The sequence below is a fragment of the Mirounga angustirostris genome, unplaced genomic scaffold, assembly GCF_029215605.1.
Source record: "Mirounga angustirostris isolate CCGP_5_RB_7025 unplaced genomic scaffold, mMirAng1.0.hap1 SCAF_13, whole genome shotgun sequence".
Lineage (NCBI taxonomy): Eukaryota > Metazoa > Chordata > Mammalia > Carnivora > Phocidae > Mirounga > Mirounga angustirostris.
Window position 1 is genome coordinate 36,153,910 of NW_026991721.1, and position 14,317 is coordinate 36,168,226.

The window sequence follows — 14,317 nt, forward strand, 5'->3', positions numbered from 1 at the left end:
CTTATGTTCCCTCTCTCGCTGTGTCTCTCTGTCAAATAAATGAATAAAATCTTAAAGAAAAAAAAAAGAAATGGGCAGAAGACATGAACAGACATTTTTCCAAAGAAGACATCCAAATGGCCAACAGACACATGAAAAAGTGCTCAACATCGCTCGGCATCAGGGAAATCCAAATCAAAACCTCAATGAGATACCACCTCACACCAATCAGAATGGCTAAAATTAACAAGTCAGGAAACGACAGATGTTGGCAGGGATGCAGAGAAAGGGGAACCCTCCAACACTGTTGGTGGGAATGCAAACTGGTGCAGCCACTCTGGAAAACAGTATGGAAGTTCCTCAAAAAGTTGAAAATAGAGCTACCCTATGACCCAGCAATTGCACCACTGGGTATTTACCCCAAAGATACAAATGTAGTGATCTGAAGGGGTACGTGCACCCCGATGTTTATAGCAGCAATGTCCACAATAGCCAAACTATGGTAAGAGCCAAGATGTCCATCAACAGATGAATGGATAAAGAAGATGTGGTGTGTGTGTGTATGTGTGTGTGTGTGTGTATATAAAATGGAATATTATGCAGCCATAAAAAAAAAAACAACGAAATCTTGCCATTTGCAACGATATGGATGGAACTGGAGGGTATTATGCTAAGTGAAATAAGTCAATCAGAGAAAGACATGTATCATACGATCTCACTGATATGAGGAATTCTTAATCTCAGGAAACAAACTGAGGGTTGTTGGAGTGGTGGGGGTGGGAGGGATGGGGTGGCTGGGTGATAGACATTGGGGAGGGTATGTGCTATGGTGAGCGCTGTGAATTATCTAAGACTGTTGAATCACAGACCTGTACCTCTGAAACAAATAATATATTATATGTGGGGGAAAAAAAAAAAAAAAAGAAGATAGTAAAAAGGGAAAAATGAAGGGGAGGGAATCGGAGGGGGAGACGAACCATGAGAGACTATGGACTCTGAGAAACAAACTGAGGATTCTAGAGGGGAGGGGTGTGGAGGGATGGGTTAGCCTGGTGACGGGTATTAAAGAGGGCATGTATTGAATGGAGCACTGAGTGTTATACACAAACAATGAATCATGGAACACTGCATCAAAAACTAATGATGTAATGTATGGTGATTAACATAATAAAATAAAATAAAATAAAATAAAATAAAATAAAATAAAAAAGAATGCAGAATTGTAAAGAACAGCTCCCTGCATATTTTCATCTAAGAAAGAAGGTGAAACTACACACAAACAGTTTGCCAATTTTTTTTTTACATTTTGCCACTGCTTAATATAAGTTGTTGGTGGAGTTGGTGAGTGGTGGTGGTGGGGGGGACTTCTTTTCTATTTATCTGATTTCCCTAAGGAAAGTTTCCCCTTGGCCCACCCTCTCATTCTTCTGGAATGCTGGTGAGTGAGAGAGAGGACCTGGACATGCAAAGCCCAGGTCTTTGCTCACTTACGCACTAGGGATCACAAGGTACACAGGAAACACCCATTCTGGGCTGTTTCTATTGCTCTTCAGTGTGCAGAGGAAGCCCTATGTGAAGTGCTCCAGGGGTTGCCTTGGTCCACTGTGAATAGGTGCATCAGTCTAATTTGGGGATTCAACATTATGAATATTATTACCAAATACATAAACCATGTTTTCTGGTATAATTTTTATCAATGCTCATATTGACATTTTAGTTTCCACTGCTTGATTTGTCTCTCAACTGGTTCTGAATGCAGGTGGGGGGAAAAGGGTATCACTTCTAGGCTCTTTTCAAATCACAACAGTTATCATAAAAAATTAATATATTGGTCCCCAAGAGTTCATCTCTGGTAGCCTGATAAGGCCACGTTTCTGAAGCTAGAAAACAGAGGATATGATCCTCAACCACATGGACAAAACACAAAGCCAGCCCATAAGAAGACAAAGTAGGGAGCCAATCCAGCAAGGAGACAGGAGAGAGTACTATCAGCATTCGAGCTCCTGGAGAAATGTGTTCCTAAATCCCAACCACATTTTTGCTCTTAGGTTATATGACACACCTGGAAAGCAAAGGCCAGCAGACATGTCCAACTTCACCGGCATACAACCAGCTCAGAAGAACCCTTCATTTGGGGATTAATGCTCTGTGCCAGCAACTTAACATTCTTAATAATTTCATCTTTGAATGTGTTTTGGAAATGCGGTCTGATGGGACAAGAGAGCATTCACTGAGGCTTTGGAGCCTCAGCTCATGTGTGGTCCCATCTCCCATGGCCTCCACCCAACCCAGGATGAGTTCTCAGCTCTCCCTTCTTCTGACCCCTGGGCCCTGGTCCCTCACAGCCTCTGTCTTCGCCACTCACCAGTGATTGCCCTCTGCCCCCAGCAGGGTCCGGTGCAGATACAGGAAGGGTCAGGGTTGGGAATGCAGGCACGGGGGCTTCTCCAGGTAAAGGATGACTGTGTCATCCTCTCCCCAAGCTGACAGCACTCAGGTGCATTCTACACGTGATGCAGGGAACTGCTAGGGAGACTGCAGTCTCTTAGGTTGCCTATCTGTTGTGGAATGGGGTGCAGGGCTCAAGGGAAGGGGAGATAAGTGGCTTAACCTCCCTGCCCCAGCCAGATCACACTGCACTTGTGACGGCAGAGAGGAGCCCTGAGGTCAGTGGGCCAAGTGCACCTGTCAAGTTAGGGGATGGGCCTGAAGCTTCTCTGAGCATCTGCACTTACCTTAAGAGTATCCCGGCAGCCAAGGGAGTGACTATTTTTTAATTAATTGGGGGGGGAGGGAAAGAGGTAGAAGGAGAACTGGTTAGACACTTAACCAACTGAGCTCCCCAGGCACCCTCGGGAGTGACTTTAAATAGCAAATAGAAAACACCTTGATAAGTTGAGAAAGAGACTACAAAAGAAACACAAGAACTTTATATTTTAGTACTCTTAAACAGAAGACTTTTCCTTTTTTCCCCCACTCTCATTTTACTCTGGGCTCTAACAATTACATAGCCAGGCTTGCTAGATTCCTCTTATTTGCAACCAAAGGAGTCCTAACTAACACATAATAATGGCTTTCATGTGGCTCTATATTTTGAATATTTTTTTGTAAGCCTCTTACACATAATACCATTTTGTAAATAAGTTATATTGGGTGGGAAGTATCTGTTCAAATCTTTTCCCCCACCACACTAAATGGTGACGTCTCCAGAGACCTTGTCTTATTTGCCTTTTACTCTTTTGGTGCCCAGAACTATGCTCCAGACACGGAATTCACACTTACTCTATGCTTATAAAATAAATGTCAGTATTATCAGTCATTAAGACAAGAATGTTCTCAAGGATCATCACATCTCATCCAGCCCTAAGGGACAGACAAGGGAGAAGGTCACGCCTACTAACTGGCAGCGGCCCAGGGCCCACCTTCAGATCCAGGTCCATGCAGGACTGGGAAGGAAAGCAGGTCAACATTCTCACACACAACCCCAACCCTCAGGTCAGGTTGTGCAAATCAGATCTGAAACAGTTTGCCAGTGTTTTGTCCATTTAACCCCAAACTTTTAGCAGCAAATCTTGCATAGTTTCAAAAGTATTTTAGTCTATCAAAAAATGGGAGCAAATTAAAAAATCATAGATTGCCATTGTACTCTCTCTTTCCTTTCTGATTTCTTTATAGTCTCTAGTTAGAAGGAAACAAGCAAACAAACGAAAGAGTGTTAAATAATGAATAGCCAGGGAGGAAAAGGAAGAAGGGGAAAGAGAAGAAAAACGGAAAAGATGAGGGGAACTAAAGACAGTAGCACTAATCAGGTTAAATTGGATTTAGCTATGTCTTATTCAAGATTTACCCGTGAGCTGGAACAATGCTATCAACCTCCAGGGATATGGTGGAACTAATGCGGTAACATGCAAACACATTCAGCAAGCCAGCTCGCACGTATTTTATGACTGTTGAAGCTGAAAGGGTATTTACCATCCACGTGGAAAAAAAAAAAAAAATTCCAAAAAAAACACCTTCCCTGAGCACTGGCCACCAGGAAAGCCCATCTGAAAGAATTCACACCAATTAGTATTGATTGAGAAAGTGCTGCCTTGTGTTTTGCTTGTGAATAGTGTTAATGGTGTTTATTTCTATGCAGATGTAGTCAATTCTCTGAATAATACCACCTGTAGAAGAGCTTTTATACATTAAAAAAACAGTTCAAGGGCGCCTGGGTGGCTCAGTCCTTAAACCTCTGCCTTACCCTCAGGTCATGATCCCAGGGTGCTGGGATCCAGTCCCACACAGGGGGCTCCCTGCTCAGCCTGGAGTCTGCTTCTCTCTCTGCCCCTCCCCGCCCCCCGCTCGCTTACTTAGAAGGATCTTTCTCTCTCTCTCACTTAGAAGGATCTTTCTGGGGCACCTGGGTGTCTCAGTCAGTTAAGCAGCCAACTCTTGATTTGGGCTCAGGTCAAGATCACAGGGTCATGACTCAGCGGGGAGTCTCCTTGAGATTCTCTCCCTCTGCCCCTCTTCCCTCGTTCTCTCTCTCTCTTTCTCAACTAAATAAAATCTTTTAAAAAAAAAATTGGTTAAGTTGTCTAGTTATCCTTGTCCAACTCTCTCTGTAAATGTTTCAGTTACAGTTGGAAAACTATAAAATGTATGCCTTGAAACTGAGACACAAATTTGGGTACTTCAGTCAGAAAGCTGAGGTTCAAGCCAACTCATCAACTGCCTCCTCCTTCTCACTCATTGTACCACTACTGATACTGTTTTTACATTTTACAGCATTTGATATTTTAAAAAACATTGATATATATATAGATATATATAGATATATATATATATATACATATACACTCTTTTAAAACTTCTTTGCAATAACATTGTTGGAAAAACACAGATGGTGATGTTAACCCAATTTTACTATGTAAAAATATAGAAGTTACAACTCACCAGCAAGGAAATCTTGTCTAACCCCAAACTCTGTAACCTTGTGGTCCAGTTCTTCAACTACACTGCCCTGCCCCCCTAGGCACTATTTATAAAACATGAGATTCTCCCTATCTTATTGATGTCCACACAAATGACCATGAGAACCACGTTAAGAAAATTACTGTCCTTGATTCATAACTTTCAAGTGAAGATGTATTTTCAGAGCCTGTGGACACCAGGAATGTTACTGAAACATATTTCTTACAATCAGACTTTCAAATTTCACAAAGGTGAAGCTACTACTTACCACAACGACATGTGAGGGTTTGGCAAACACAAACTCACTGAACTAGTGCAATTAATATTATTTTATGAAGTAACATAATTCTGAAAAAAAAAAAAATGCACTAAAGTCAAATCCCTATGTGCTCCTCAGACTTCTAGCATTGGCATGCAAGTACCAGCAGTGGGCTTGATAATCCACGGAATTATATTAATATTTAGGTCTTTTGTTTTACTTTGTTAAGTATCTTCAGCCTTTTTTTAAAACCTGAGCACTAGCACTTTTATTTGTCTCACGGAACTTAAAAAACACACACACAAATATTATATGTGTAAATTCCCACTGTAAAAGATGCAAACAACATTGAATTCATTGAGGTCAATGTTCTTTGTCACACATACACATCCCCATGGACAATAAAATGAACAGTTTGCATGTTTCCAGTCTCTACGCATTGACATAAGTATGCATATAGATATTTGTAAATAATAAATTAGATATGTGATGGTAATATAGGTATTGTCCTATAGATTTTTTTCCTCAAAAGTATGTCTCGGAGATCTTTCAGAGTGTGTGTATGCACATGCACACGTGTATGTACATACATAGAGATAGAGTTTTAAATCACTGTATTCCATTCCACAAAATATGTGAAACCAATCATTCCATTACCGACAGATATTTTGGTTGTTTCTGACTTTTAGTGAATACAAACTATGCAGCAAAACATCACTGTATGTGCATATTCCTCCCCTCATGACATGTGCATTTCCTAGAATACATTTCAGAAGGTAAAATCAATGGAATCAAGAGGATCCTTAGATTACTCTTCAGATTTACTTTAAATGTTGTTGATAGATTTTCTCAAATTGCCATTAAAAAGTTTCACCAATTTACACTGTCATGTAAACAAATAATAAATCTGTTTACCCCAACCTCACCAACAGAGAATAAGATCAATTTTTTAAAGATTTATTTATGTACTAGAGAGAGAGAGAGCTAGCACAGTGGGGAGGGGCAGAGGGAGACAGAATACTTTAAGCAGGCTCTAGGCTGAACGTGGAGCCCAACTCGGGGCTCTAACCCGCGACTCCAAAATCATGACCTAAGCCAAAACCAAGAGTTAGAAGCTTAACCACAGTCACCTACTCAGTTGGTGTGCCGAGAATAAAATCGATTTTTAAAAATTCTCCCCAGTTGAGAGCATGAATATGGTTACTTAGTCATTGCACATTATTTCTCTCTCTTCATCAGCATGTCATCTCTGCAGGGGAGTACTGATAATATGCTGTGTGTCCTTGGGTAAGTTACTTAACCTTTCTGTGCCTCACTTTTGTCACCTCTAAAATGGGGATAATTACAATAATACCTAACTCAAAGGATTATTTCCTATTTTTTGTACATTTTGCCCCCTTTTCAGTGTAATGTTGTCACTTTCCTCTTTGGTTAATTCAGTAAGTTAACACATACTTACTGAGTGCCTACAACGTGCCAAGCATCGTTCTAGTTGCTGGGGACAGACCAGGGAGTCAAAACTAAGTGGTTGCTCTCAGAGAGCTTCCATTCCAGTGGGGAGGCAGACAGTACAGATGCAAACACATAAATGTACAATGTTCTGTCATGTTGTGTTAGTTAAGTAGGGTATGAGGCTAAGAAATAATAGGGGTGCTATTTTAGGGTTGGCCAACCAAAGTTGCTATGATAAGGGAACCCTTGCATAGAGACCCCAAGGAAGTATCCAGGCTGAGGGGACAGAGAGCGCAAAGCCCTGAGATGGGAATGTGGTTGGCATGTTTGAGAAATAGTGAGGAATAATATGTTGGTTGTAGAAGGAATGAGTGAGAGAGAAGAGAGAGCTGCCAGCTGAGAGGAGCCAGAGACCAGATTCTGAATGCTCTCATAAGCCATCAGGAGCAATTTTAATTTTATTCTAAATGCAGATGGCAGCCAAGGCACTGCCTCTGAATTGCTGAACTGCTCAGCACACAGAGAGAGACCTGAAGCCTCCTACCCAAGCAGATACCTCGAATATGGCCACGGGCAGTGCCCACTTGCTCTCTGAGCAAAGCTCATAGGGAACATCAGCAATCACAGTGTCCCTCCCAAACTCAGGCCGAGAGGCAAAGCCAAACAGAGCCATTCACAGTTGTGGAGCAATGCCCCTCACCCAAAGGCATACCTTCTGCATTCAATCCAAAATGTAGACTTAAAGCATTTTTCTTCTTCTCTGCTGCACAGTGCCCTCACCAGATGACAGACCAGGAACAGAAGCCTGGCCAGGCTCAGTTAGCACCACGGTTTAAAGGGTTTGCCACATGAGTACCAGGAGCCCAGGCAGGCCAGAGGCCCCAGCTCACCCCTAAGGCAGCAAGCCTACCTCTGCAGATGGTTCCATTGCCCACGTAGCCCGGTTTGCAGGTGCAGCTGTGTCCCTGGACAGTGTTGGTGCAGATGGCATTCTCATCACAGTTGTGCTGCCCGCTGCCACATTCATCATGCTCTGTTTGCAGGGGGAGAAAGAGAGACACATGTCTTCTTAAGTTGGCATCACAAGTGTGGGAAAAGTTGGGACTCACCAAAGAATGACAGGGACTACCAGGTATGGGGCTCTTACTATGTACTTGGCAGTTTCTACACCTAGTGAGGCTGAAATCTCAACAACTCTGCAAGTTGAGTGTCATTATCCCTGCTTTGCAGGTAAAGAAACTAAGGGTCCGAGAAGTCAGGGTCTTATGCAAGTCACAGGACTGGTAAGAGCTGCTCTAAGGACATTGCCTTTTCCATGACCTGCAAAGGTTTCTATTGAGGCTCTAAGGCAGTGTTTCTCAGCAGGGAGCAATTCTGCATCTCCTCCCCACTGGAAACACTTGACAATGTCTGACAATATCCTTGGTTATCATGGCTTGGGGTGGGGGTGCTACTGGAATATAGTGGATACAGGCCAGGGAAGCTGCTAAGCATCTTACAATGCACAGGAAAGCCCAGCACAAGAAAACATTAATTAGTACAAAACGTCAACAGCACCTAGGTCGGGAAAACTTCCTCTAAGGTCAAAGAAGGATAAAGAAACAATCCCACATGTGAGATTCCAAAGAAGAAGTCTCAGTTAATATAACCTGGCAAAGAAGCATTTACTAACAAGGAATTTCAAAGGAATTTCATTGGTCATGGAAAATGTTGGCAAGCACGGGTTGTGCCGAGTCCAAAAGGGATTTATTCTTAGGACCTCTCTCCAAGGGCCTTCAGCGGGGCCCTGAACTCTAGTTTTCCATGTAGCCCAAGTTCACAAGGGTCAGCATTCAACCCCTGGGTTGATGACTGATGGGTAGTCACATGGTTGTATATTTTCAAATAGCTGTGGCATCCTTAACCCACAAGATGTTGGAGGATGTAGACCCAACACTTTAAAAAATGAACTGAAAGATTCCAAGTTAGAAATCAAGATTTCACAGATAATGACACTTTCCTGTGATAATCAGGAAATTTAAACAGTCATCCAAACGACTACTCTGTCAATAAACAGTATCGAAAGTTTAGGCATTATTCCCTTTAACATCCGCTAGTATAACTTCTTAGAAATTTTAAGAAGAAAATTCAGATAAATTTATTTAAGTCACAAGAGGTCGTAAAACAAGAGCTGAAATCGAGGCTAGAAACCTCCCCAAAATAACACTAACTGAACCACACTAAAAATTCAATATAGTTTATAAAATGTACTGTTAGATCATTGAAATATCATCTATCATCATTAATTTGTATTCTAAATTTTCTAACAGAGACCTGGTAATGAGAAAAGTTGAATTCTACAAAGTAGAGCTGTTTTAGTCACCCATGTGCAATTAAAGTAGAGCACACACAAGCATATGACTTTCGATTTAACACCTTGGATTTAAAAAAGGAAAAAAAAAATTTCTTCCAGCCTTAAGACCAACCCAAATGGTCAGTGAGAAACATGCACAGGTTAGCAAGTAGGGAGAAGAGAAGATTTATGACAACTCACTTCAAGCCTGTGCTAATGTCATCTCCAGCACACTCCAGAAATCGTACAACCCCATGGATGTCAGATCAAATTTACAGACCTATGAAGCACCTAGTATATGCAGGAACCAGAGGATGCTGGGCACACAAAAAGTCGAAGAGTATAGACTTCGACGCCCACGTTTTCAATCCCTTACTTAAATTCATTTAATAATTATTAGGGTCTGTACTGGGAATACAAAGGTGAGTAGATATGATCTCTGCTCACATGAACATTTTAATAGAGGCCACCAGGCATCAATATACAACTAAGCAGAACACAGGGAAGAAGTGATAAGGGTTGTAAGTAGGTGACCTTATATTTTATCAGACAAACAGAATATACTTTAGAGTGAACGGGGACTCTGCTAATAATCACACTGGAATAACAGGCATGCCTCATAATAGCTTACACAAGCCGGCATGTGTGGTCATGATAGATAGGAGGAATAAAGATAAACTGAAGTAAGAGTCCATTGGAGGAAAGCAATTTCTGGCAGTAGGGAGAAAGGTCTTCTTGCCAAAGGTAGTATTGGAATTGGTCTTTTAAAAATGGTCATGGTTTTCTCAGTCAGAATTGCCCATGAAGGGCACTACGGGTGAAAGAAAGGTATGGTTTTATGCAACATCCCAAACATCTGGTCCACCCTCACCTACCAAGTCTTTCTTCCACCAAGCTTTGTTGAGGTATAATTGACAAAACTGATGATTTCTTATACGCCTACATCATGAAAGATTTCCCTCATCAAGTTAATTAACACATCCATCCTACCTGGTCTTATCTTCCAATTATTTTTGAAGCAAACCCTCTTCTCTGATGAGATGGCCCCATCACTGGCCTGCAAACCTAGGAGTTCATTCCTACCTCTCTCCAGTTTGTCATTTTGTTTCCGTGACTCAGTATACAGTCTCCCAATGTAGCTGGACTATCTGCACCCTTGGCTGGCTTCAAACACTGCTTCATGCCCATACTTTTGCCATAAAAGCCTTGCATATCTGCTCTCCACACCACATAAACTTCACCATCTTGGAACTTTTACCAAATTTGGTATCTTTAAATCCTCAGAGGCAATCAGATACATGGTGATATTTGCGAGTTTTATCATTAATGTTTTAACTGATTAATTTGAAGACAGCAACTATAGCATATTTTATACAACCTCCACCTTACCTATCATTACTTCACATAATGGTCCTGAACCTAGAGAGCGCCAGGCATTGAGCTAAATGTTACACATACATCATTTAATTCTCCTATCAATCATATGAAGATGCCTCATTTTACAATGAAGGAGCTGAGATAAAAAGACATTCACTAATCTGCCTAAGATCACAAAACCAGTTAGTGGCGGAGCTACAAATTGTGACACTGGACACCAGGGTGACGATATCACTGAGCCGTTAGAAGCAAATCTGGATGTGGCTGAAGTTAAACCAAGACATATGGAAGTGATTCCATAAAGCCAGAAAGGAAGAAGGTCTTCTTCTATACTAGACCCAAATTCCCACTGAAGATCTGACCTATGTTGGATAGAAATAACAGTAGAAGGAAAGGTCTCTAAAAACATCAAATTCCCTTACAGCTGTTGGAGATGCTGCAAAAGGTGCTGGACAAGCAACTGAACAGGGGAGAGATGCATGACAAAGCAGTTGAGAGCACAGACTCCAGAACCATGCAGCCTGGGTTAGAGGTCCCTGGTTTGCCACTTACTAGCTATGTGAACTTAAGTTATTGTGCCAATCTGTGTCTTAGTTTCCTAAGGTATAAAATGTGGATAATAATAGAACCTATCTCCTGAGGTGGTCGTGAGGATTATTATTAGTTAATATAGGTTAAATGCTTATAGCACATTACAACTAATCTGTGTTCCATAAGTGTAAGCTATTTTATTACTGTTATTACTATTGCCATCACTACTGCAATTATTTGTGAGCAGACTTAATTGTCGGATAGTAGTTAAAATTGGTTAAAAAAACATTCTCTTTCCTTTATAAGATGGTAGTTCATGAAGAAAGGCTGTGAACAGACTGGCTTTTAAAGACAATTAAATTAAGAATACCTCTTTGAAGACCCAAATAAGTATTTGCTTATGTTCAATTATGGTCCCCAAGAAACAAGACTATAGATTGGGAAGGTGAAGGATGTATGTTTATAATTGTTGATGTGTGACCTGAGTTTGATTACAGTATATTTGGAGTATCCAACGTCTCAGGAAAAAGAATAATGATTGTGGTGGCATGCTGTTTCTCCACTGATCATGATAATTATTGGTATGCTGACTAATATTTACTGAGCACTCACGAAGCACTGTCATTTTCACATGGGTCCTTTCTCCTCCTCCTATTCTTCCTCTGCCTTCAGCAGAAAGGCTTAGAAAGACTCTAATCTACCTCTGTAACATTGTAATCAAATGTAATCAATAGCCATTATCCATTAACACCTTGTTTTCCTTAGTGCACTAATCAGGACCCAAAGAAGATACTGAAATAGTCACTTCAGCTGCATATGCTCCATGTCTGGGGTCTGGCTGGCTTGTGGCTTTCCTTTTTCCAAAGTAATCTCTTACTTATTTTACAAAATTGTTGTAAATGACCCCACTGGGAGATGCCAAGCACATCTCACCAGTCACATTTTATAGATGAGGAAATTGGGGTCTGAAGCACTTAAGAGGGATAAGTACATAGACAATAAGTTGTATGTCTGGAACTCAAACTCTCATCCATCTCATCTCTTTTTCTGCATTCTTTCCAAAACTCCACTTTATGCTATGACCCAAAGGAACTTCTAAAGTGTTGGCCACAGTGTAAGTAGATTTTTACTTTTTAAAGGAAAATAGTCACAGATTTACAGGAAGTTGCAAAAGTAGTACAAGAAGTCCCATTACACTTCACCCAGCTTACCTCAATAGTGCCATCTTATATAGCTGTAGTAGAACATGAAAGCCAGAAAACACATTGGTATATTACCATTAACTAGTCTATAAACCTTATTCACTTTACACCAGTTTGAAAATCTACATCCATTTTGAGGGGTGTGTATGTGTCTGTAAGTGAATAGTTGTAAGCTGTCTTATATTGTGTATAAATTCAGGTAACCACCGCCACAATCAAGCTATTTTTTCTTTGTTTACACCTATTTACCACTTCCCCACATTCACCTATCCCCAGTCCCTGTTCCTTGTCACCTAATATGTTCTCATCTCTATAGGTTTGTCATTTAGAGAATGTTGTATAAATAGAATTCCACATAAAGTAAATTTTGAGATTGATTTTTTTCACTAGACAAAATGCCCTTGAATTCCATTCGAGTTGTTGTATGTGTCCATAGTCTTTTGTTGGGGAGAAGTATTCCACTGTATAAATGCATCAAAGTTTGTTTAACATACTCACATTAAAGGACACGAATTGTCTCATTTTGCTATTATGAATAAGTTTCTATGAACATCTGAGTACAGGTTTTTATGTGAACATGCATTTTCATTACTCTGGAATAAATATGCAAGAGTGTAAATACAAGGTCATAAGATAAATGCATGTTTCATGTTTTAAGTAACTGCCAAAAAATTTTCCAGAATGGCTGTACCATTTTATATACCCATCAGCAATGTATAAGTCATCAAGTTTCTCCACATCACAGTCAGCATTTGGTATTGCCACGTTTAAAATTTTAATCATTCTGATGGGTGTGTAAGTGATACTGCACTATGTTTTTAATTTGCATTTTGCCAATAGCTAATGGTGTTTAACATCTTTCTATGTGTTCATTTTCCATCTTAGGCTTGGCTTTGGTGAAATATCTGCTCATGTCCTTTATCCATCTATAATTGGATTTTTAATTTACTGTTGAGTTTTAAGAATTCTTCATATGTTCTAGATATAAGGCCTTTATTATGTGGCTTGTAAATATCTTCTCACAGTCTATACCTTGTATTTTCATCTTCTTATCAGTCTTTGCATTGCAAAAGTTTTATTTTTGATGAAATTCAATTTACTTTTTAATGTATGAATAATGCTTTTAATGTCATGTCTAAAAACTCTTTGACTCTAGGTCACAAAGATTTTCTATTTTTTTTTTTAACAGTTTTACATTTTAAACCTATGACCCATTTTGAGCTAATTTTTGCATATGCTGTGAACTTTAGGTTGAGGTTTATGTAGTTGTTATTATTTATTAATTGCGTATGCTTGTCTAATTACTGGAGTGCCAAATGTTGAAACGGCTACTTTTCCTTCATTCAACGGATTATGTACCTTTGTCAAAAACCAACTGGTTATACTTGTGTTGGTCTGAGTTCTCTACTCTGTCCCAATGATCTATGTGTCTATTCCTCTGTGAATACCACACTGCCTTAATTACTGTAAGTATATAGAGAGCCTTAAAATCAGATATAGTGATTTCCCCCACTTTATTCTTCCTTTGTCAAAATTAGTTTAGTTATTCTAGTTTTTCTATCTCTCTACATAAATTTTAAATTAAGCTTGTTCATTTCTACACAAAGTCTTGTTGGGATTTTAATTGGGATTGTGTTAAACTGAAAGATCAATTAGTAGAGAATTGACATCTTTACCACATTGAGTCTTCCAATCCAAGAACATAGTATATCTACCTATTTATTCTTTAATTTCTTTCATTAGTGTTTTGTAATTTTCAGCATACAGATCCTGTACATGTTTTGTTAGCTTCATAACTAGATTTCATTTTAATTTGGAACAATCGTATATAATATTATTCTTTTAATTTTGGTTTCTATATGTTGATTGCTAGTATATAGGAATATAATTGATTCTTGTTTGTTGATATCATAGCTTGTGATGTTTCAGAACTCATTCTATAGGTTTATTTTTTTGTAGATTCCTCACAATTTTCTAGACAATCATGTCACCTATAAATAGAAATAGTTTTATTTCTTTCTTTTTGATCTCTATGCTTTTTATTTCCTTTTGTTCCCTTTTGTGTGGAGTTCCAGTGCTATGTTACACAAAAGTGTTGAGAGTGGACATCATTGGTTTGGTATTGATCTAAGAGAGAAAGCATTCAGTCTCTCCTTATTAAATATGATGTTAGTTCTATCTCATAATACCTTGTCAGAACTGGATGGAGGTTCAGCTCCCTGGTGAGCC

General features: G+C 39.7%; 1 protein-coding gene across 2 annotated transcripts in view; it reads right to left on the reverse strand.

The window, feature by feature from the left end:
• NELL1 (neural EGFL like 1) overlaps positions 1–14,317 on the reverse strand; it is an 808,674-nt gene that overhangs the window by 315,331 nt on the left and 479,026 nt on the right. For both annotated transcript variants that reach the window (XM_045894008.2, XM_054512010.2), the window contains exon 14: positions 7,557–7,679. In XM_045894008.2, coding sequence (XP_045749964.1) covers positions 7,557–7,679 — 123 coding nt within the window. The remainder of the gene's footprint in view (positions 1–7,556; positions 7,680–14,317) is intronic.